The sequence below is a fragment of the Aquarana catesbeiana genome, linkage group LG03 (assembly GCF_042186555.1).
Source record: "Aquarana catesbeiana isolate 2022-GZ linkage group LG03, ASM4218655v1, whole genome shotgun sequence".
Classification (NCBI taxonomy): domain Eukaryota; kingdom Metazoa; phylum Chordata; class Amphibia; order Anura; family Ranidae; genus Aquarana; species Aquarana catesbeiana.
In genome coordinates, this window is record NC_133326.1 from 40,866,956 (window position 1) to 40,890,467 (window position 23,512).

Consider the following 23,512-nt stretch of genomic DNA (forward strand, 5'->3'; position numbering starts at 1 on the left):
CTACAGAAAAGAATTTTCGTGGCCGGGAATCTTCTTTTCTCTCCGTAAATTTTCTTTTATTACATTTCTTGCACAATTTTCCCATCATAGATTAGAAAATGGTTCTTTTGCAAAAAATTTCTAACATGTCCGATTCCTCAAATTTGATTGCCGCACGAAAATCGGCCGTTGTTGCAGCCCACTAATGGTGCGAAATTCATACAAAAATTCTTTGATACGATTTTCGTAAGAAAATTCTTTCGAAATTCGAACTGTGTATGGCCATCATTAGGTTTACTGGACTTAGTAAATAAAGTGAAGTTGACTTTGAAAAGCCAATTATGCACAAACAGGGAAAAAAAAAAAAAATGTATTCTAAGTGAACATTCACCACTCTTTTAGCAAATCAATCTCAATGTCATGACATCAGATATGCCTGCAATGTCAGAAGAATAGATTGTCGTGGTTTTTTGAAAATTGTATGTTTTTGTTCTAGCAGGAAGGTATAATGTATGATTTCTGCATTCATTCTAATGTCTGGAGATCCTACTCCATGTACTCTCCAAGCCAGAAGAGACCAGACAAGTAAAACAAAAAATTACAAATAAAAAAAGAATCTTTTTATTGAGTTTAAATATAGCTTAATATTGATTATATTTCTATGACAAACTCTTCCACGGCAGAAAGATATGCGGGTTTTAAATAGTCTCTCAGTTCCTCTTTGCTAACCCAGACGTATTCCCCTTTTTGCTTTGAAGTCTGTAGTTCCTGGCTCTTTAGCATTGCTTTGAAGAAAAATACTTTGGCTCCAACCGTGTCTTCTGTCCGCATTGTCTTGGGAAACTTGTACTTGTAAAAGCCACAGGGAGCGTTTCCTAAGAAGTTTGCCTCAGTGCTATTACCTGTGCAAAATACAGAATATTCTTGACTATGCAAGCTCTATTATCAGCCTTCATATCAATTCAAATCAGAAACATTTAAATATTAAATGCTGCAGCTAAAACAAGACTAATAATTAATTTTGAGCCCCACATAGTTTAACACTGTAAGCACAAGTGGTGTTACAAATGAATGTCCACACCAATTGCTAACCAGTTTACAAGGTAAAGAAGAACAACTACGATTAGAAGAAATGCTTGTCAATCACCCCCAGTTCAGGCCAATCCTGACGCTTCTCTCATACATGTAAAAATCAGCATTTTTTTTAAAATCTTTGCACATTTATTTAAAATAATAATAAAAAAAAAAAAAAAAAATTATACGTATTCACAGCCCTTTGCCACTCAAAATTGAGCTCAGGTGCATCCTGTTTCCACTGATCATCCTCGAGATGATTCTACAACTTGATTGGAGTCCACCTGTGGTAAATCCAGTTGATTGGACATGATTTGGAAAGGCACACACCTGTCTATATAAGATCCCACAGTTAACAGTGCATGTCAGAACAAAAACCAAGCCATGAAGTCCAAAGAATTGTCTGTTGACCTCCAAGACAAGATTGTATCGAGGCACAGATGCGGGAAAGGGTCCCAACGAGCACAGTGGTCTCGATCATTCATAAACGAAAGAAGTTTGGAACCACCAGGACTCTTCCTAGAGCAGGCTGCCTGGCCAAACTGAGCAATCAGGGGAGAAGAAACTTAGTCAGAGAGGTGACCAAGAACCTGATGGTCACTCTGACAGCTCCAGTGTTTCTCTGTGGAGAGAGAAGAAGCTTCCAGAAGAACAACAATCTCTGCAGCACTCCACCAATCAGGCCTATATGGTAGAGTGGCCAGATGGAAGACACTCCTCAGTAAAAAAAAAAAAAAGGCACATGACAGCCCACCTGGAGTTTGCCAAAAGGCACCTGAAGGACTCTCAGACCATGAGAAACAAAATGATCTGGTCTGATGAAACAAAGACTGAACTCTTTGGCCTGAATGGCAAACATCGTGTCTGGAGGAAACCAGGCACCACTCATCACCTGGGCAATACCATCCCTATAGTGAAACATGTGGTGGTAGCATCATGCTGTAGGGATGTTTTTCAGCTGCAGGAACTGGGAGACTAGTCAGGATCGAGGGAAAGATAAATGCAGTAATGTACAGAGACTTGATGAAAATCTGCTCTAGAGAGCTCTGGACCTCAGACTGGGGCGAAGGTTCATCTTCCAACAGGACAACTACCCTAAGCACACAGCCGAGATAACAAAGGAATTGCTACGGGACAACTCTGTAAATGTCCTCGAGTGGCCCAGCCAGAGCCCAGACTTGAACCCGACTGAACATCTCTGGAGAGATCTGAAAATGGCTGTGCACTGACGCTCCCCATCCAACCTGATGGAGCTTGAGAGATCCTGCAAAAGAATGGTAGAAACTGTCCAAAAATAGGTGTGCCAAGCTTGTAGCATCATACTCAAAAAGACTTGAGGCTGTAATTGGTGCCAAAGGTGCTTCAACAAAGTATTGAGCAAAGGCTGTGAATACTTATGTACATGGGATTTTTTCCTTTTTTATTTTTAACAAATTTGCAAAGATTTCAAACAAACGCCTTTCACTTTGTCATTATGGGGTATTGTTTGTAGAATTTTTAGGAAAATAAATGAATTTAATCCATTTTAGAATAAGGCTGTAACATGACAAAATGTGGAAAAAGTGAAGCGCGGTCAATACTTTCGGGGTTCACTGTGTGCGATAGATAAATTTTACATGCATGAGAGAAGGATCAGGATTGGCCTGGACTGGAGGTGATTGACAAGCATTTCTTCTAATCATAATTCTTTAGCTTGTAAACTGGTTAGCAGTTGGTGTGGACTTTCATTTGTAACACCACGTTTTTTTTTCTAAAGCAGAGGCCCTGGAGAATAAAAAGGTTGTTGTAGCATATTTTTATGTGTCATATCATCTGTGGAGCAGTTTATCAAATCCAAATTTTCAAGAAAAAGAAAATATATATACTTTAAATGAATTCTAGTGCAAAATTTTAGAATACCCAATTTTTGGTAAAATGTAAGAGGATGTTACACTTAGGGATGAACCAGTTTAAGACAGAGTACAAGTAACGAGACTCACTCAAGCACTTGTGGACACCAATTACTGATACCTATTTTTAGCGTCACATGAGTGTTTTTAGGGCTTGTTCACAGCATACATGTATAAAAAGGGATAGGGATATATAAAAAAAAAAAAAAAAAAAAAAAGAAAAAAAAACCCACGCAGATTTCACTTGTAGAGACATAAGTTTTCATGAGCATTTCAGTGAGTTTTGACGACCTGTTCCCATATGTGCGGGCCGGCTGCAGTGCGATTTAAAAAAGTCCTTTGCTAATCTCATACACTACACAATGGAGTCGCACCTGAACCGCTGAATGAAACTGCACCAGACCGGGCTGTGAAAACGCACCGCAAACCGGCCCCACACATATGTGAACTGAGTCTGAAGGAATCAGTTTTAGTATAGCAGTATTTGCACGAGTGCAAGTAATCGTGCAAATGCTTAGTATCGACACCGATACTGGTGTTAGTATCAGTGCAACGCTAGTTACACCACCAAGAAAATAGATAACCAACATGTTATGCTTTAAAACTGCATATGTCTGGGGAACAGCAACAAACTACTGTACCTAAAAAGCTCCATAGGTGGCGCTTTACAAGTTTTTACGGGTTACCAGTTTAGAGTTATGCAGGTCTGGAGGTAGAATTATTGCTCTCATGCTGACATTCGCATGTGAGGTGCCATCATCACTTACAGATGCGTGCAGGACCTGTGCGCGAGCACTAGCGGGGGGAGGGGTCGGTCAGGGGATGCTGTGTTGTCAGATAGCTAGCCCAACCCAAACCCCCTACCCATCCAACAACATTAAATCAATAAAGATGGGTTTCTGAGGAGAGGGGGCATGACAGGCAGTGCACAGCCCCTGGCTCTCCACCTAAACCGCCAGACAGAATATCCTTGTGCAGTCTCAATCTCTCATCTTTAGTTCACAGAGTCCAGGGCTGCAGCCTGCTATTCAGGACACAGGGAGAGTGGCATCTATCAGCTTGTGTTGTGAACGATATCAGCTGCAGAAAGGTCTCTTTTACAAAAAGAAACTTGTCCGAGCAGCCTAGTGTAGTACTTAGCTTGTGCCATTTAAAGCCCTTTTCTCGAGCTGTAATCATTCACACCACAAGCTGACCGTTTCCATTTTCTCCGATCCCCTGATTTGCAGGCTGTAGGTCCAGGTTTCTTCTGGAGATGTTCTTCTTGCCTTTATTATTCATTGGGATGTCTAGAGTCCTGTGCTTCAAGGAAAAAAAATAAAAAATGAATTGTTTTTTTTACCCCTTGCATCACTACCACCATAAAGTGAGGGGAAATTTTCCTATACAGGGACACAGACAGCAATAAAAGGTGACAGAGGATCCAAATAACTCTTCCTCCCACTAGATCAGTGGTCTCCAAACTGTGGCCCATTGCTTGCCTTTATCCAGCCCTTTGGGGGGCACTCTTCCCTCCATTGACACTGATGGGGCAGAATTCCTACCACTGACAACGATAGTATATAATTTACTCCCACTGGCCCTAATTTCCACACCCCCAAAGTCTGAAGGACAACGAGGAGGCCCTTTCTTTAGGAAGTTTGTAGACCCCTGTTGTAGATTTTTTTTTTTATTTATTTATTTATTTTTTTAAATAGGGCTTTGGTTGATTTCTGAGCTAAATTTGTACTTGCTTATTATATCACCGTATGTAGTCACTTCAGTAATAAGAGGAAATTGCAGGCAGGGTCCACCTTAACTGCTGAAATATAATTACAGCATAATTATAATCAACGTTTCTTTTTTTTTCTATAGCAGACTGTTAATGATGTATGAGATTGTTGGCAACTTTTGCCTCTCTCAAACTGTAGGAAAAAATGTGGGAGGAGAAACAAAGGGAGAGAATTATTCCAAAACTCACTTCAGTGGTAAAAGTAGGTAGTTGAGAAGTTGGCGACCCACATTTACCTTTTCAATATACAGTGAGGGAAAAAAAGTGTTTGACCCCCTGCTGGTTTTGTACATTTGCCCACTGACAAAGAAAAGATCAATCTATAATTTGAATGGTAGGTTTATTGTAACAGTGAGACAGAACAAAAATATCCAGAAAAATGCATTTAAATAAATTTAAATTGATTTGCATTTTAATGAGTGAAATACGTATTTGATCCCTTCGCAAAACATGACTTAGTAGCAAAGCCCTTGTTGGCAATGACAGAGGTCAGACATTTCTTGTGGTTGTCCACCAGGTTTGCACACATCTCAGGAGGGATTTTGTCCCACTCCTCTTTGCAGATCCTCACCAAGTCAATAAAGTGGTTGTTAACCCACTTCTTTGAAATCGTCTCATCTCTGTACCTTAACATGTGTGACTGTGTTCGATATAAAATCCGCCAATCTGTATTAATATAAGCTCCGCTCCGGAAGCACAAAGCAATTCCTCTCCTCTCTCCAGCTCACAGCTGCAGTGGGCAGGGTCAAGGGGGGAGAGAGAAGAGACAGAGCCGACAACCAGCTGAGCACCTGGAGCTGCGCTTATACGAGGTACAGATCGGCGGATTTTTTACACTAAACGGGCACAGGGACACGTTAGTAAGGTACAGAGAAGATAAGATTTTATAGCAGATACAGAGGAGCGGGGGGTGCTGGTACAAGCAGGGAGGAGGACAGAGGACACGGGGAGAGCTGTGGCTGATAGAATCACGCAAACAGATTACAGTATCAGGTGATCAGCAGCCATGATTATCGTGGTCCGTTTGCAGAGGGGAGGGTATAGTCAGGCAGGATCAGCCAAGTTTTTTAGGGTATACAGTGGGCCAAATGACACAGCAGAAGCACCATGCTGTATAACATGCTTTAAAAGGAACATAATCTGTTTGTTTTTTTGGGTCAACAAACGCTTTAAGGTTTCGCGGCCGACGTTTGGCAATGCAAACCTTCAGCTCCCTCCACACATTCTCTATGGGATTAAGGTCTGGAGACTGGCTAGGCCACTCCAGGACCTTAATGGGCTTCTTCTTGAGCCACTCCAATGTTGACTTGGCTGTGTGTTTGGGTCACAGTCATGCTGGAATACCCATCCACGACCCATTTTCAATGCCCTGGCTGAGGGAAGGAGGTTCTCACCCAAGATTTAATGGTACATGGCCTCGTCTATCGTCCCTTTGATGTGATGAAGTTGTCCTGTCCCCTTAGCAGGAAAACCCTCCCAAAGCATAATGTTTCCAACTGCATGTTTGACGGTGGGGATGGTATTCTTGGCTTCATATGCAGCATACCTCCTCCTCCAAACACGTTGAGTTGATGCCAAAGAGCTTGATTTTGGTCTCACCTGACCACATCACTTTCACCCAGTTCTCCTCTGAATCATTCAGATGTGCAGCGGGCGCTGCAGGATTTCAGACCTTTGCGGTGTTAGTCTGTTACAATTGTTTTCTTGGTGACTATGGTCCCAGCTGCCTTGAGATCATATACAAGATTCTCCCGTGTATTTCGGCTAATTCCTCACCGAGGTAACCATATTAACTTTCACACATGGAAGCAGACCAGGTGACTAAGGATGCAGCATTTACAGCCCCGGACACTTGATGGGTCTGTGCAACTCACAGATTACACCCTAGTTCTGGCCCAGTATAGCTGGAATTAATGATTCAAATTTTAGGACCCCAGAACGAGAAGAACAATTGGTCCACAGGGGGCAACTTCTTATGAAACAGGACTTTGGAAAAAGGTGATCATTTATGTCTGCCAACCACACTTTTCCCTCCAGCTTGACACATGGACCGTGTCATCAGTCACAAGCAGTTATGGCTGCCTTAGTAAATGAGCATGGGATAGAGCCAGGGTTCTCCACAGTTGTTTTTATAACATACCACTTCTTGTTTTACCTGTTACCAAAGGTGTTACCAAAAGCTGAACATCCCTTCCAGATATTACAAAAAGATATATCCAGATGCCCAAGTTAAGATCTTATGAGTATGCATTTTGTCTGTATGGACATGTTTTTTGGATGTCCAGTGGCAAATGCTACTGCAAAGGCCACAGTAAAAAGTGTTATCAGAAGTAGTTTGTAAGTACATAGTGCAGAATCTACAGAGAGTAACAGAGGAAATCATTTTTTATAGGAGAGTCCTTACTAGAAGTTTTGAGGTTTTATTTTTACACCCCCTACTGTCTACAATGTAGCGGACAAAGTAGAGAAACTAGAAAACTTTTGCCTGAATGTTTTCTTATATTTTATGAAGCCCCTAAGGGGGATGTTGGACTCTCTCCCTATGGGATTTTGTTTGGGAGTGTGTTACTCACTTGCTTATATTTTGTCTCAGCAGCTGAAGTCCTCCATTCGGGTCTCACAGAGAATGTTGCTGATCTTTTAAGGTTTTTTGACAAACTCATTTATGTGTTTTCTCCCCAATTCCAGATCCTAAAAGTTTGGAAGGATCTAAAAAACTAAGGCCAGGTGACTTGTGGATTGTTAAGAGACATTTATATATAAGGAAATGTTTGGAGACTCAATACAGCATCTATTTCATGTACAGTTTTTGCAAAACTTGAAGGAAAAATCACCTCGATCCACACCAGACACTGCAAAAATGACTAAATTAAAGAAATCTCTGTGTTTGATTTGTTTCCCTCGATCACAGTCTAGGGCACTTTTTGATTCAATTACTTTAATTGTAAGGGATATATATATTTGAAAAGTAGTTTAGACATGTTGAAGTCATATTTTGTCTTTTGTATGTCTTCCATTTTATGTAGAATTGTCTCTGTTTACATGTGCTGATAAGTCAGCATGCCAACAATTCAGCTAGAAGGCCAGTCTTATCAATCATTTGTTTTTCACAATGAAAAGTCATTTGGTAATGAAAAAAGTTGCTCAGCTATTATTTTCTCCACAATGGAGTTTTTTTTTGCCTCTTTGGCCAGGACTACCCCCACCTAAGCGTGTGGAGGTTCCAGGTTAAAGGTGATAGCAGGTATGGTTAGTGATCAAAATATTGATCAAAAGAGGGGAGACTAATGGAAATTTGTACGTTCTGTATATAATTGTATTGTATTTTGTATGTATTGCACACTGCCCTTACTGTGCACACAGCACTAATAATGTTTTCAGTAAATGTTTACATTCTTTCGAGTCCTGATTAGAATTAGCCTGCCTATGTAACGCCCCTTGTTACCATAAATGTACGTAATCATGTGCATAAAAACCTTCAATTGCGTCATAATAAAGCAGAACAGTAATTTGGAAAGATGCTGAGCGTATCTTTTGTGTCTGTTCCCTACTGCAGTAGTTATTTGGAACCACTAATCAATATGAGGATAGGAGTTGCCTATCATCAATTTAACCGAGTCAACATGATCATTGAAACTCCACGATGTGAGATCTTGCATTGAGCCCCGGACCGAGGGAGATTGACAGTTATTTTGGGTTTCTTCGATTTGCAAATAATTGCACCAACTGTTGTCATCCTCTAACCAAGCTGCTTGGTCGATGGTCTTGTAGCCCATTCCAGCCTTGTGTAAGTCTAGAATCTTGTCCCTGACATCCTTGGACAGGTCTTTGCCATGGTGGAGAGATTGGAATCTGATTGACTGCACCTGTGGACAGGTGTCAAACTGAGATTAGGAGCACTCCCTTTAGGAGCGTGCCCCCAATCTCAACTTGTTCCCTGTATAGAAGACACCTGGGAGCCAGAAATCTTGCTGGATGATAGAGGATCAAATACATATTTCACTCATTAAAATGTAAATCAATTTAGAACTTTTTAGAAAAGCGTTTTTCTGGATATTTTTGTTGTTATTCTGTCTCTCACTGTTAAATAAACCTACCATAAAAATTATAGACTGAACCTTTTCTTTGTCAGTGGGCAAACGTACAAAATCAGCAGGGGTACAAATACTTTTTTCCCCCTCATTGTAAGAATGTGTAAGTTCAGTTTGTCATCTCAGGAGCTTTATGCATTAGCTAGGGCAAGAAGGAACAGACTTTTATAAATATAAAAGGTTTCACTTTGCCGTAGCAGTAGATAGGAACCACATTACCTGACAACGTAGACAGAGCTCGCTCTGCTGTCTGTCTCATGGTTTCTCCAGCCTGCCAGGCCATCTGAGGGAACATCCATAGATCTTCATTTCCAAGTCTTTCCTTAACCAGCAGAACCAGCGAGTTTTCTAGCTTCCTGTTTAATGATGACCTGTCACCTTTCTTATCAGCTTCTACAAAACAAAAGAGGCAAAGCAATGGGAAAGAATTCTGGTTGCTATCACGCTGTATTTAACCAATACTGAAGCACAAAAACGACTACACCGTTAATGAAGCTACGAGACCACTTAAGGTCCGCCCTATAGCAGTTTAACTGCTACAGGGCGGCACCTCTGCGCCAGACACGTGTATACAAACACACACACTCCAACATTTCATAGAAGGCACACATGCGTGCCGTGGATGGCTCGCCCATTGTGATTACACACAGCGGGAGCCTATCGGTGGATACTGCAGACTCAATATCCACCTCACCCATCATCCTGCAGAGAGACAGGACGCCGTTGTGACAGCAAGGAAGGCGTGGATCCTGTGTCTCTGCAAAGCATTTTTTTGTCACACTAAGAGCTTTCTTTTGGTGGTATTTAATCACTCATGAGTTTTTTAGTTTTTAATATATTTTTAGCAAAAAAAGGGAAAAAAAAAAGTTTTAGTTTGTCAGAAAATTTTGTAAATAATTTATTTTTCTCCTTCACTGATGTGCACTGATGAGATGGCACTGTAATGTATCACTGATGAGCGCCGAAAGGCAGCACTGACTGGCATCAGTAATGGGCACTGTTGGGCCTGCACTAATAATCAGGGCACATCTCCTGTGGGGAGATGCTGCTAATGAGCGCTCCTCACCATCAGTTTGAGGTGGAGAAACGATAACCGGCATTTCCTTGTTTGTATGTTAACAGCTGTGATTGGACACAACTGCTCTTTACCGAGATCGGTGCTGTGCTGCGTCCTGGGGACACAGCGCACCTGCAAATGCCGCGCTAAGCTGCTCCACGGATGTGCAAGTGCTGTGAGACAGGGGCGACGTCATCCCAGAACAAGAGAGCACCCGGCCCGCCATCATTTGTAAATACGGCGTGTGGTAGTTAAAGGTGAACTTAACCTTTAACACCCACATGCTGCACATACAGTATGTATCACTGGGTGCCCAATGTTTCTGTGCTGAGAGTCCAAGCTGACCAAGTTGCTAGGGACTCCTTGACTTCCTATTTCCTCCTGACTGCATAGTTCCAGGGTCAATTACTCTTGGCAAATCCATTAGCATGACACCATTAATCTTGTTAGCGTCTGTAAGGGTAGCCTCCTGATCACCACTTTAAGGGCTGAATTCTTCCTACTGACCAATGTGGGGAAATATTTTTCTTACTGACCCTCAATTCATTGGTTTTAGTAAGGGTTTCAGGACACCTTAAGATTGTATGGGCTCGACTGGGTTAAAAAGCTTGAAAAGGGCTGCTACATACAATGCAGTGTATTTATATTTTATACCTGTTATTCTGGGAGCAGGATTAAACGTCTTCCACTTCTGCTCCCACGAGTCTTCCAGATCTTGCGCCAGCACAATATCCTTGCTATCAGAGTCAAAGTCATCATCATATTGACCAGAATGTTTTCTCTGCAGGTTTATTGCATCTTCTATAAGCTGAATCTCATGATCCGAGTACAAACTTTTCTCCAGCTCAATCTGGAAGTAAAATAAACAAAATTACTTATATTAGAACAGTAATCAGCATTTCAAAGAGACAAACACAATTATTGAGTTGCTCTTAAAAAAATAATATAAATATATATATTTTCTCACAAAAGTGATTATATATACACTACCGTTCAAAAGTTTGGGGTCACATTGAAATGTCCTTATTTTTGAAGGAAAAGCACTGTACTTTTAAATGACGCTAACTTTAAACTAGTCCTAACTTTAAACAAATATACTCTATACATTGCTAATGTGGTAAATGACTATTCTAACTGCAAATGTCTAGTTTTTGGTGCAATATCTACATAGGTGTATAGAGGCCCATTTCCAGCAACTATCACTCCAGTGTTCTAATGGTACAATGTGTTTGCTCATTGGCTCAGAAGGCTAATTGATGATTAGCAAACCCTTGTGCAATCATGTTCACACATCTAAAAACAGTCTAGCTCCTTCCAGAAGCTACAAAACGGACCTTCCTGTGAGCAGATTGAGTTTCTGGAGCATCACATTTGTGGGGTCAATTAAACGCTCAAAATGGCCAGAAAAAGAGAACTTTCATCTGAAACTCGACAGTCTATTCTTGTTCTTAGAAATGAAAGCTATTCCATGCGAGAAATTGCAAAGAAATTGAAGATTTCCTACAACGGTGTGTACTACTCCCTTCAGAGGACAGCACAAACAGGCTCTAACCAGAGTAGAAAAAGAAGTGGGAGGCCGCGTTGCACAACTAAGCAAGAAGATAAGCACATTAGAGTCTCTAGTTTGAGAAACAGACGCCTCACAGGTCCCCAACTGGCATCTTCATTAAATAGTACCCGCAAAACACCAGTGTCAACATCTACAGTGAAGAGGCGGCTGCGGGATTTTGGGCTTCAGGGCAGAGTGGCAAAGAAAAAGCCATATCTGAGACTGGCCAATAAAAGAAAAAGATTAAGATGGGCAAAAGAACACAGACATTGGACAGAGGAAGACTGGAAAAAAGTGTTGTGGACGGATGCCAAAGGTGTGCAATGCTGTAATTGCTGCAAAAGGAGGATTCTTTGATGAAAGCAAAGTTTGATGTAAAAACAATGTTATTTCAAATACAAATCATTATTTCTAACCTTGTCAATGTCTTGACTCTATTTTCTATTCATTTCACAACGTATGGTGGTGAATAAGTGTGACTTTTCATGGAAAACACAAAATTGTTTGGGTGACCCCAAACCTTTGAACGGTAGTGTAATGTATATATATATATATATATATATATATATATATATATATATATATATATTATACTTACCTGCTCAATTCCAATCCTCTTCACTGCTCCTTACACTGCTTTCCTGTCGAGTGCCCCCACAGCAAGCAGCTTGCTATCGGGGCACCTGAGCTGCAACTCTGCGTGTCCGATCAGAAACGGAGCTGCTGTTCGAACCCCCCCTCTCTCTCCTGATTGGCTAACTGACTTTGACAGCAGCAGGAGCCAATAGCGCTGCTGTTGTGTCTCAGCCATTCAGGAGGAAGAGTCCCGGACAGCCGAGGGACTCCTCGTGGACATCGCTGGATAGAGAGGGGGCTCAGGTAAGTATTAGGGGGGCTGCTGCACACAGAATGTTTTTTATCTTAATGCATAGAATGCATTTATACACACACGTGATCCTGCACAGGACAGCCGCCCTACAGCAGTAAATCTGCTATGGGGCAGACAGCAAGTGATTAAAGTTAAACCCAAGCACTTAAAATGCCTTCCCCTAAAATTTTAAGCCCCCTCCCCCCACATACAAATGTGGACTGCACTATATTACCAAAAGTATTGGGATGCCTGCCTTTACACACACCAGAACTTGCATAGCGTCCTAGTCCGTAGGGTTCAATACTGAGTTGGCCCAACCTTTGCAGCTATAACAGCTTCAACTCTTCTGGGAAGGCCGTCCACAAGGTTTAGGAGTGTGTCTATGGGAATGTTTGACCATTCTTCCAGAAGCGCATTTGTGGGGTCAGGCTCTGCTCTAATTCATCCCAAAGGTGTTCTATCAGGTTGATGTCAGGGCTCTGTGCAGGCCAGTCAAGTTCCTCCACCCCAAACTCACTCATCCATGTCTTTATGGATCTTGCTTTGTGCACTGGTACGCAGTCATGTTGGAACAGGAAGGGGCCATCCCCTGAAGTCATGTGACAGTGATGAACCTGTGCGAGAACACGAGGCACCGGAAGTGACATGGGTGAGCTCGCAGCTCGTTTGTTATATGCCTGTTTGATACTTCTTATTGTGTCAGTAGTAGTATGAAAACATTTGTTTGAGTGCAAAGCAGCCTCAGAGCCTTCTTTTTTGCCTTCAATCTTGTGGATTTGGAAACACTTTCCTCTAGGAAAAGCCCGGTGAAAAGCTGCAGTGATTCCTTGGATCCACTGAGGAAAATTCAGCAACAGTCTGGCCATTTATCGATGCTTCATTAGACCCGTTTGGGGTCTATCCATAAGGTGAGAGGCTAGCACTATTGGGGGGAGGATTGCAGAAAGTTATCAAGACCAGCTTACATCTGTAAATTGGACTTCCACATTTGTCCCTTTCTCCCCCTCATCTCTATTTGCCTACATAGGATTACCTTTGTTTACACTTTGAATTTGGGACTGACCATCTCTCTGAATCACCCTAGTCCTTCGGTTGCATTTTTTATTATAATTTGATTATTCCCAAGCAACTATTTATTTGAAGTATATTTTGATGTGATGCACTTTATTGTTTAGTTTTATATTACTTGGATGTGATACACTTTATAGGATATTGAACACATATTTATGTGTCTCTCTTCACAAAGATTGAGAGACCCCTTGATATTTATAGGGGGCTGCACATACAGGGGGGTTCTTCCAAAGAAGTGGGGTTCTTTAAAGTAGTGGCACTTCCGCTCTTGCACCATCCATCTGAACATTTTCTTCTCTCTTCACAGGTAAACCTGCGTTTATACCTCCTTATACCTTAAACTGAATATTGACTGACTGCTCAAATGCATTTTTGGTAAACCCGTTTGTCACCACTTTTTTCATCCACCTGTAGCCATGCTCACATTATTTCAATGTTTATTTAGCCATTAAGTCTTCACTAAATTATGGGTTCCCTTATCTTCACAATTTTGGCCTTTTAGTCCCCTTGCAGTTTTCTTGTGGTGTGAAAGTTTTGCTCTGCTAGCTGTGTTCCTAATATCCCCTCCTAATTGATTAATTGCCAGATTCAACCCACACCCAACACACAGTATAAAAACAAGGCCTTCTTTACGGGGGAACACATACAGGGGACTGCACATACAGGGGGTTCTTCTAAAGAAGTGGGGTTCTTTAAATAAGTGGCACTTCAGCGATTTGCACAAAGCAAACTACAGCAGATGACCTCATTTCCAAATTATTTCACCTTCCTCTCTGAAACATGCTCTCTTTACCTCTCCTCCTTTTCACAATTGCTGCCTCTCTCCTCAAACTCTCTTTTCTTCATCCCTCTGCTCCACCCCACAATCTGTACATATCACCCTCACTTCTCCCCTCCCCCTATTTCTGCACTCATCACCTCTTTCTAACTCTAAGCCCACTTGCTAACATACCCCCCAGGATACTGAAGCATGTCCCCTCATACAAATCATATTCTCATATTACCTCCCTAACTCTTCTGCTTCTCCTAACTGCTGGAGATATTTCCCCAAACCCTGGGCCTCCCTTATTTAACTGTAACCCATCACCATCACCCTACACCCTCTGGCAGTAGTCGCAATCTACACAACTTAGTCTCCATTCCTCTTCTTCCCAACGCCAGCCTCCCTCTCTCCTGCACCCTCTGGAACACCTGCTCTGTCTGCAACAAACTCACTGCTGTTCATGACCTCTTTGTCACTAATTCCTTTAATTCACTTGCTCTCACCGAAACCTGGCTCCACGAATCTGACACCCCTTCTCCTGCTTCCCTCTCCCAGGGTGGCCTTCACTGGACTCACTTCACTAGGCCTAATGGATGCAAGGGAGGTGGAGTGGGATTCCTCCTATCCCCCCAATGCACCTTCCAGGTTATTCACTCTCCTCTCTTTTTCCCTCTCATCATTTGAAGCCCACTGTATACGTCTATTCTCTCCTACTTCCCTAAGAATTGCTGTGATCTACCGGCTCCCTGGACCATTATCGACTTTCCTTGATGAGTTTTCTGCCTGGCTACCCTACTTTCTCTCTTCGGAAATTCCCACATCCCTGCTAATACAAACACTCCTGCTACTTCTAAACTTCTTAGGCCCCTTTCACACGGGCACCGTCAGTTTAGCCACGTTAAAAACGTATCAGTTTTTATCCAATGCTTCATCCGTCATCTGTTCCGTTAATATACACGTTTACATCCGTTTTTTCATCCGTTTTTGTATCCGTTTACAGCAGATTCTTTGCATTTAAGGAAATTACCTAGAAAGCCTTGCTCCACCCATCCTACATTGCCATGCATGAACAATTTGCCGACTACTTTCTATCTCCATCAGGAGAAGTTTCATGGCAGTACCAATATATATATTGGCATATTTTGAGCATAAAAAGAGACAAAAGCACATGATATGTTCAAAACAGTTTTAGTTTTATTATTCTGCATAACCCCTTTAAAATAAAGGTTTTTTCACTTTGCTTTTTTATTTGTCAAAGTATGAACTTTGAATTATTTCTTCAAAACAGATCTTAACTGATCGGACGTTGACGGACGTTGTCAGTTTACGTCAGTTAATATCCGTTTTGGCGGATCTGGACGAAGCTTTGTACGTTAAAAAAAACGGATAAAAACGGAAGCGGAGGTTAACTGATGGTAACGGATGGTCATCCGTTTGCCCATAGGAATGCATTGTCGTCCGTCGACGGATGGAAGAAAAACGGATAGACGGTCCGTCCGTGTGAAAGGGGCCTTAGTCTAACCTCTTCATTTGACCTGAAGCAATGGGTACAGGCTTCTACTCACTCTGATGGCAACACCCTTGACCTTGTATTCTCCTACCTATGCACACCATGCAACTTCTCAAACAATCCTTTTCCTCTCTCCGACCACCACCTTATTAGTTTCTCTCTCCCCCTGTCTTCCACCACCTTTCCCTCCAATCGCCTAACCATCACCCGTAGAAATTTTGGCAACTTCAACTCCTCTCTCCTCTATTCTGCTACTGACCACCTCTATGACAAAATCTCTCCCCTGTCCTGCCCCAACCAAGCCACATCCATCTACAATAAATCCCTGTCCTCCACCCTGGACAAGCTCGCTCCCCTCACTACACGCAGAATCAGGTCTCGACCCCTACAACCCTGGCAAACAGATGACACTAAAATTCTCAAAAAACGTAGTCGCGCTGTCAGTTTTGACGGCGGACCTGAACGGGCGCTCCATGTTAGCCTATGGAGCGACGGATGTCAGCGGAGACATGTCCGCTGACATCCGACCCGGTCCGATCCGCTAAAAGCAGACGGATGACCGTACGTCCAGGTCCGTCGCTGGCAGATCGGATGAGATCTGATGAAAACGGACATGCTGTCCGTTTTCATCCGATCCCTCCATAGGCGGCAACGGTGCCTGACAAGCCCCTCCCCACTCAGTGAGCAGAGAGGGACCTGTCATCCGCCGGCTCAGCGGAGATCAACGGACTGATCTCCCGCTGAGCCGGCAGACCGAGGCGGACTCCGTGGAAACAGAGTCCGCCTCGTGTGAAAGGGGCCTAAGTCTCTCAAAGACTTCAACCAATACAAATCTGCCCTCCAAAAATACTATTCTTTCCTCCACACTGCCAAGCAAACCTATTTTACAACTCTTATTAACACCTTCTCATCCAGTCCTCGTAAACTCTTCTCCACCTTCAACTCTCTACTCTGTCCTCCACCCACTGACTTACTCAATGCCCAAGAGATCGCTAATCACTTCAAAAACAAGATTGATACAATCCATGATGAAATCTCTGCTCTACAGGTTTCTCCCCCAGCTAAGACCCCATGTCAACAGGTACAACTGACATTCCCCCTATTCAAATCTGCTACTACAGACGAAGTTACTAAACTCCTTTCTATCGCCCACCTAACCACCTGTCCCCTGGACCCTATTCCCTCTCATATGCTACGGTCGCCCTCTGACCCCATCCTACACTCTCTAACCCACATCTTCAATCCCTCCCTCACCTCCGGCGTCTTCCCCAATGCTCTAAAACATGCACTGGTCACCCCCATACTTAAAAAGCCATCCTTGGACCCTACCAATCTTAACAACCTACGCCCTATCTCCTTGCTCCCCTTCTACCACATGCAAAACAAACTAATCAGCAAATATTTTTTTATCCAGTTTTAGAATGGTGAAGGATTAGAATACCTGTCAGGTTTGAGGCCAGGTCACACTTATGGGAACTTCTCTGCATCCAATTCTCATGACAGGAGAGTGTGACCAGCTCTCAATGGAGCCGGTTCTCACATCTCCGGGGGGGGGGGGGGGGGGCGCGGAGCAGACCGAACAAGAGTCCTGTGCGTTTTCTGGTCTGTTTCAGGCAAAAGTTAAAGGGGTTGTAAACCCTTGTGAAAACACTTCGGACACTGACCACCCCCCCAGAGCCCTTCATTTTACTCACCTGAGCCCATTTGTTCCCTCGGCAGAGACGTGCTCTTCCTCTCTGCCTGGGGCTCTTGATTGGATAGATTGAGGACAGCGGGAGCCAATGGCTATGCTGCTATCAATCAAACCCAATGACGCGGGCGCCAAGGCCCAGTCTGGCATTCTGTGTCTATAGGCCCAAATGCTTGACTCTGAAGTGCACTCGCAAGGTAACCCCCCCCCCGGGACAGCGCTTCTCCTAGGGGGTTTACCGATGCGAGGAGGAGCCGTGAGCGCCGCCGGGGGTCCCCATAAGTCGATGATCAGGGCCACACTGTGCAAAACAAACTGCACAGTGGAGGCAAGTATGACTTTTTTTTTTTTAATTACTCCAGTCAAGAAATAAATGGGAACATTTGCAATGAGTAGACAGGATAACAATAAAAAGCTGAAGAAGTTCTAATGTTCCTTTAACTAACTGTGTTGCTGTTGGAGAGTTCCTTCCTGTCTGGGGAAACTGTGTCACCAGAACAGGAAGTGAAAGAAAATCTCCCTGTATAAAAGTCAGGCTGGGTTCACACTTAAAACAAATGCGGCTCACAGCGGGGGTCCGGTGCGTCCCTGTTCTCCGTTTCAAATAATAGCACCGCTTTATCGCTGACGCCCGGGGGCGGCTCAGTGTGAAAGGGGTCTTAACTTGACAACTAGAAACCGACGTCTAAAAACAGCCGTTTAGCCGCATTTAGTCGGAAAGAAAAAAAAAAAAATTTTGTTAAAATGAAAAACGTTTGTAAAGGAAACGCTGCTAGACACGAGTTACCACGTTTAGCAGCGTTTACAAGCTCCTAGAGGCATTTGGCATTTCAAATGCCTCTGAACATCCGTCTGAACCTATTTTTTTGTGTTCCAAAAAATGCCTCTAAATTCGACTGCCTATAAATGACCCGGTGTACATGTACTGATAAGATAACTAAGATAACAGAGGAGAGTTCAGGGGCAGCTGGAAAAAAAAAAAAAAAAAACGCCCAGCTGCTCCTAAACGTCTGTTTATCAGCAGCAGTGTACATGAGGCCTTAGAAGCGGCGGAAGGGGTAATAGGAATAATAGTGAGAAAACATTAATAAAAAGTAAAAGTGTAAAAATCAAAAGTAAAAAAAATAAAAAATTTTTTTTTTTCAAGTGCCCCATCCCCTTGAGCTCGTATGCAGAAGTGAACGCATACGTAAATAAACGGTGTTCAAACCACACATGTGAGGTATCGCCATGATCGTTAGAGCGAGAGCAATAATTCTAGCACTAGACCTCCTCTGTAACTCAAAACATGCAACCTGTAGAATTTTTTAAATGTCGCCTATGGAGATTTTTAACCTCCCTGGCGGTATGATTATTTCAGATTTTAGGTGCTGAAAGCGGTACAATTATTTTGCATGGCAATTTGGCGTTTTATATTGTAGGTCTGTAATTCTTAACAATAACACACTTAAATCTGTCCAAACCAGAGTCTAGTAGATATCCCGGGTATGATAAAGTTTGAAACACAAAAACAAAAATTATAATATAATAAAAATAAATAATTAAAAATAAAAATAAATAAATAATAATAAAATAAATTTCCCCACTATTCACTATCGCTGTTTTCTAGCTGGTTTAAAGCCACTTATGACATAAAGGGACACTTTTTGGTTGCTATGGACAATCTCCAGTTTCCAGGCAGAAAGAACAGTATATATAATATAAAACTGCATGCAGGGCATGGGCCAAAGCACTGGGGACAAAAGGGATGTGAAATAATTTCATGCAGTACTGTAATCTGTAAGATTACAGTACTGTATGTTTTTACAACTTTTTGAATTTGCCGTCAGGCTCCGCCCCCGTGCGTCGCGCCGCTCGCAGGGAACGGAGCCTGGCACAGAGAGGCTTCGGAGGAGGACATCGCAGGATCCCGGGGACAAGGTAAGTAAAGCCACACCAGGATCCTGCGATGTAATCTCGAGTGTGGCTCGGGGTTACCGCTAATGGTCCTGAATTTTAACCCCGAGCCACACTCGGGAAAACCGCCAGGGAGGCTACGGGTAAAAGTTTGACGCCATTCCACGAGAGGGCGCAATTTTGAAGCGTGACATGTTGGGTATCAATTTACTTGGCGTAAAACATTATCTTTCACAATATATATAAAAAAAAAAAAAAAAAACACTAAACTTTACTGTTGTTTTTTTAAAAAAAGTGAATTTTTTTCCAAAAAAGTGCGCTTGTAAGATCGCTGCACCAATACGGTGTGACAGAAAGTATTGTAACAACCGCCATTTTATTCTCTAGGGTGTTAGAAAAAAAATGTATAATGTTTGGTGGTTCTAAGTAATTTTCTAGCAAAAAAAAAAAATGATTTTAACTTGTAGTCTGAAAAAGAGGCTCGGTCTTAATCACTTCAATACCGGGCCTATTCTGGCATTTCTCTCCATGTAAAAATCTTTTTTTTGCTAGAAAATTACTCAGAACCCCCAAACATTATTTTTCTTTTTTTAAGCAGACACCATAGGGAATAAAATGCGGCCATTGCAACTTTTTATCTCACACCGTATTTGTGCAATATTTTTTCAAACGTCTTTTTTTTTTTTTTTTTTTTAGAAAAAAAAAACAGTTTCATGAATTAAAAAAAAATAACAAAACAGTAAAGTTAGCCTAATTTTTTGATATAATGTGCACCAGTCCTCAGGAGGGACGTACTGGAAATGGAGCGAGTACAAAGAAGGGCAACAAAGCTAATAAAGGGACTGGAGGATCTTAGTTATGAGGAAAGGTTGCGAGAACTGAACTTATTCTCTCTGGAGAAGAGACGCTTGAGAGGGGATATGATTTCAATTTACAAATACTGTACTGGTGACCCCACAATAGGGATAAAACTTTTTCGCAGAAGAGAGTTTAATAAGACTCGTGGCCACTCATTACAATTAGAAGAAAAGAGGTTTAACCTTAAACTACGTAGAGGGTTCTTTACTGTAAGAGCGGCAAGGATGTGGAATTCCCTTCCACAGGCGGTGGTCTCAGCGGGGAGCATTGATAGCTTCAAGAAACTATTAGATAATCACCTGAATGACCGCAATATACAGGGATATATAATGTAATACTGACACATAATCACACACATAGGTTGGACTTGTGTCTTTTTTCAACCTCACCTACTATGTAACTATGTATATACTATGATGTTACGCCGAGTAAATGGATACCTAACATGTCACGCTTTAAAATTGCGCACACTCATGGAATGGCGCCAAACTTTATTACTTAAAAATCTCCATAGGCGACGCTTTAAAATTTTTTTTTACAGGTTACCAGTTTAGAGTTACAGAGGTCTAGTGCTAGAATTGTTGCACACGCTCTCTAACGCACACGGCAATACCTCACATGTGTGGTTTGAGCGGAGTTTACAAATGTGGGCGGGACTTACGTGTGCGTTTGCTTCTGAGCGCGAGCTACCGGGGACAGGGGCATTTAAATTTTTTATTATACTTAATTTTTTTTTACATTTTTTTTTTTTGATCACTTTTATTCCTATTACAAGGAATGTAAACATCCCTTGTAATAGGAATCTATGTGGCAGGTCCTCTTTATGGAGAGATGCGGGGTCAATAAGACCCCACATCTCTCCTCCAGGCTGGAAAGCATAAAATCAGGGGAAAAAAAAAAATTCACCGATCTCATGCTGGCAGCCGCGATCGCGCCTTCGTTTATTTCCGGGTACCCGGTCGTGACGTCATAACGTCGCGCCCGGGCCTCCGACGGTCATAGAGATGACTGGTGACCATCTGGTCACCGGAAATCTCTATCGTTCTCATCCGGCGCCGGCCAATTCTTTCTCTGGGCACCCGATGGTACGGGAGAGCCCGGAGAAGCACCGGATGGCGGCGCGGGGGGGGACACACGTCCCCTCCCATCGCCTATAAGGACGAAGCGGCAGAACTGCCGCTATGATCATTGTTATGGTGCACAGAATCGCCGGCTGCAAAGAATGATATCTGAATGATGCCTGCAGGCATCATTCAGATATCTACGGAAATGACGAAATCCCAGACTGCAGCACTCTGAAGAAAGACATCTTTATTTGTAAGCGTCTATCGATGTGAAACGCGTTAGATACCGCTACACACTGTTCCTGTGAGATGGCTTTTGTTGGATTTTAACAATTTTACAAATAAAGATGTCTTTCTTCAGAGTGCTGCAGTCCAGGAGGCTTGGTGAGCAGCATATCCTCTCCATCATTCAGACATCCCCCCTAAAAGTCAAGGACGTCATTATACTATGGCCGGGTATTGAAGTGCTCTTAAAGTGGTTAACCGCTTGCCGACCGCCTCACGACGATATACGTCGGCAGAAGGGCTCGTACAGGCAGAATCATGTACCTGTACGTTGCCCTTGAAGAGGTGGCCAGCGGGCGCACTTGGCAAGCTCCCCGAGTCGGGTCACGGGTACCGCGGACTCGATCGCCGCGGGGATACCCGCGATCGCCTCACGGGGAGGAAGAACGGGGAGATGTCGATGTAAACATGTAAACAGCATCTCCCCGTTCTGCCTAGTGACAGCGTCACTCGATCTCTTCTCCCTGTCATCAGAGCAGAGATCAGTGACGTGTCACACATAGCCGCCGCCCCCCCCCACTTAGAAACACGCCCCTAGGAAACACTTAACCCCTACACTGCCACCTAGTGGTTAACCCCTTCACTACAATAATCCATGCAATTTTTTAGCATTGATCGCTGTATTAATGACAATGGTCCCAAAAATGTGTCAAAAATGTCCGATGTGTTCGCCATAATGTCGCAGTCACGATAAAAAAAAAAAAAAAAAAAAAAATCGCTGATCGCCGCCATTTAAAAAAAAAAAATTAATAAAAATGCCATAAAACTATCCCCTATTTTGTAAACGCTATAACTTTTGCGTAAACCGATCAATAATCGCTTATTGCGATTTTTTTTTTACCAAAAATATGTAGAAGAATACGTATCGGAGGAAAAAAAAATTTTTTTTTATATATTTTTGGGGGATATTTATTATAGCAAAAAGTAAAAAATATTGTGTTTTTTTTCAAAATTGTCGCTCTATTTTTGTTTATAGCACAAAAAATAAAAAACCGCAGAGGCGATCAAATACCACCAAAAGAAAGCTCTATTTGTGGGGAAAAAAGGACATCAATTTTGTTTGGGAGCCACGTCACACGACCGCGCAATTGTCAGTTAAAGCGATGCAGTGCCGAATCGCAAAAAGTGCTCTGGTCAGGAAGGGGGTAAAATCTTCCGGGGCTGAAGTGGTTAAGTACCGTAGTTTGTCGCCATTCCAGGAGCATAATTTTACGAAAGCACGACGACATGTTTGGCATCTATGTACTCAGCGTAATATCTTTTACATTCTACAAAGAAAATTGGGGCAGTTTATTTTTAATACAATAAAGTGTATATTTAAAAAAAAAAAAATTGCATTTGAAAGATCGCAACGTGAATACGGTGCGACATAAAATATTGTAACAATTTTATTCTCTAGTCTCTGCTAATATATATATATATATAACTTATTTTTTATTGTATTTTTTAAGTAATTTTCTAGCAAAAAAAAAAATTTTTTTTTTTTTTTTTACCTGTAAACAAAAAAGTTCCAGGAAATTCTTGGTCATCAGGGAGGTGATACTTTAGAAGACTGTGATCTCTCCCCCCTCCCCTTCCCCCCTCAGGCTGGGCTGCCTGTTACCTGCTGCAGCAAATCGGCCACCTCCTGCTGCATTTCGGTCTTCCTCGGAGACAGCACAGCCGCCCTCTTCAGGCACACCGCCCCGTGTAAAATCCATGGCGAGCCGGCCGACGGCCGCCCCCCTGACACCCTCCTCGCCGCCACCGTCCTGCATGACAGCGCGCCCAGCAACAACCTCCGTACCGGCGCCGCCATCTTGGAACGCCTGACGTCACGACGCCGCGACCTCTCCGCGCAGGAGACCAAACCAATGCATCCTTTGGACAGGGAGGGGGGAGAGAGAGACAAAAATGACACCACTTCCTACCAGAGGCAAACCGCACAAAAAAACCTCAACACGTTACAAAAAAAAAAAATCTAATATTATTTTTTTTTTACAAGTAAATAGATGCATTTTTTTAGTTTTCATTAATAATTCACTCTATCAACTTTGTTTAACACCCCCTTTCGTTTGGTGTGGTCTGAGCTGGCACAGTCCATAGACATATCCG

At 42.6% G+C, this 23,512-nt stretch overlaps 1 protein-coding gene across 1 annotated transcript; it reads right to left on the bottom strand.

The window, feature by feature from the left end:
• Window positions 1-577: 577 nt before the first annotated feature.
• Window positions 578-23,262, bottom strand: MRPL46 (mitochondrial ribosomal protein L46). The gene is made up of 4 exons (XM_073618431.1): window positions 23,022-23,262; window positions 10,516-10,711; window positions 9,024-9,197; window positions 578-881 (listed from the first exon to the last, which is right to left on the bottom strand). The coding sequence occupies exons 1-4, from the start codon at window positions 23,214-23,216 to the stop codon at window positions 631-633; spliced, it is 816 nt and encodes a 271-aa protein (XP_073474532.1). The 5' UTR covers window positions 23,217-23,262; the 3' UTR covers window positions 578-630.
• Window positions 23,263-23,512: the final 250 nt, after the last annotated feature.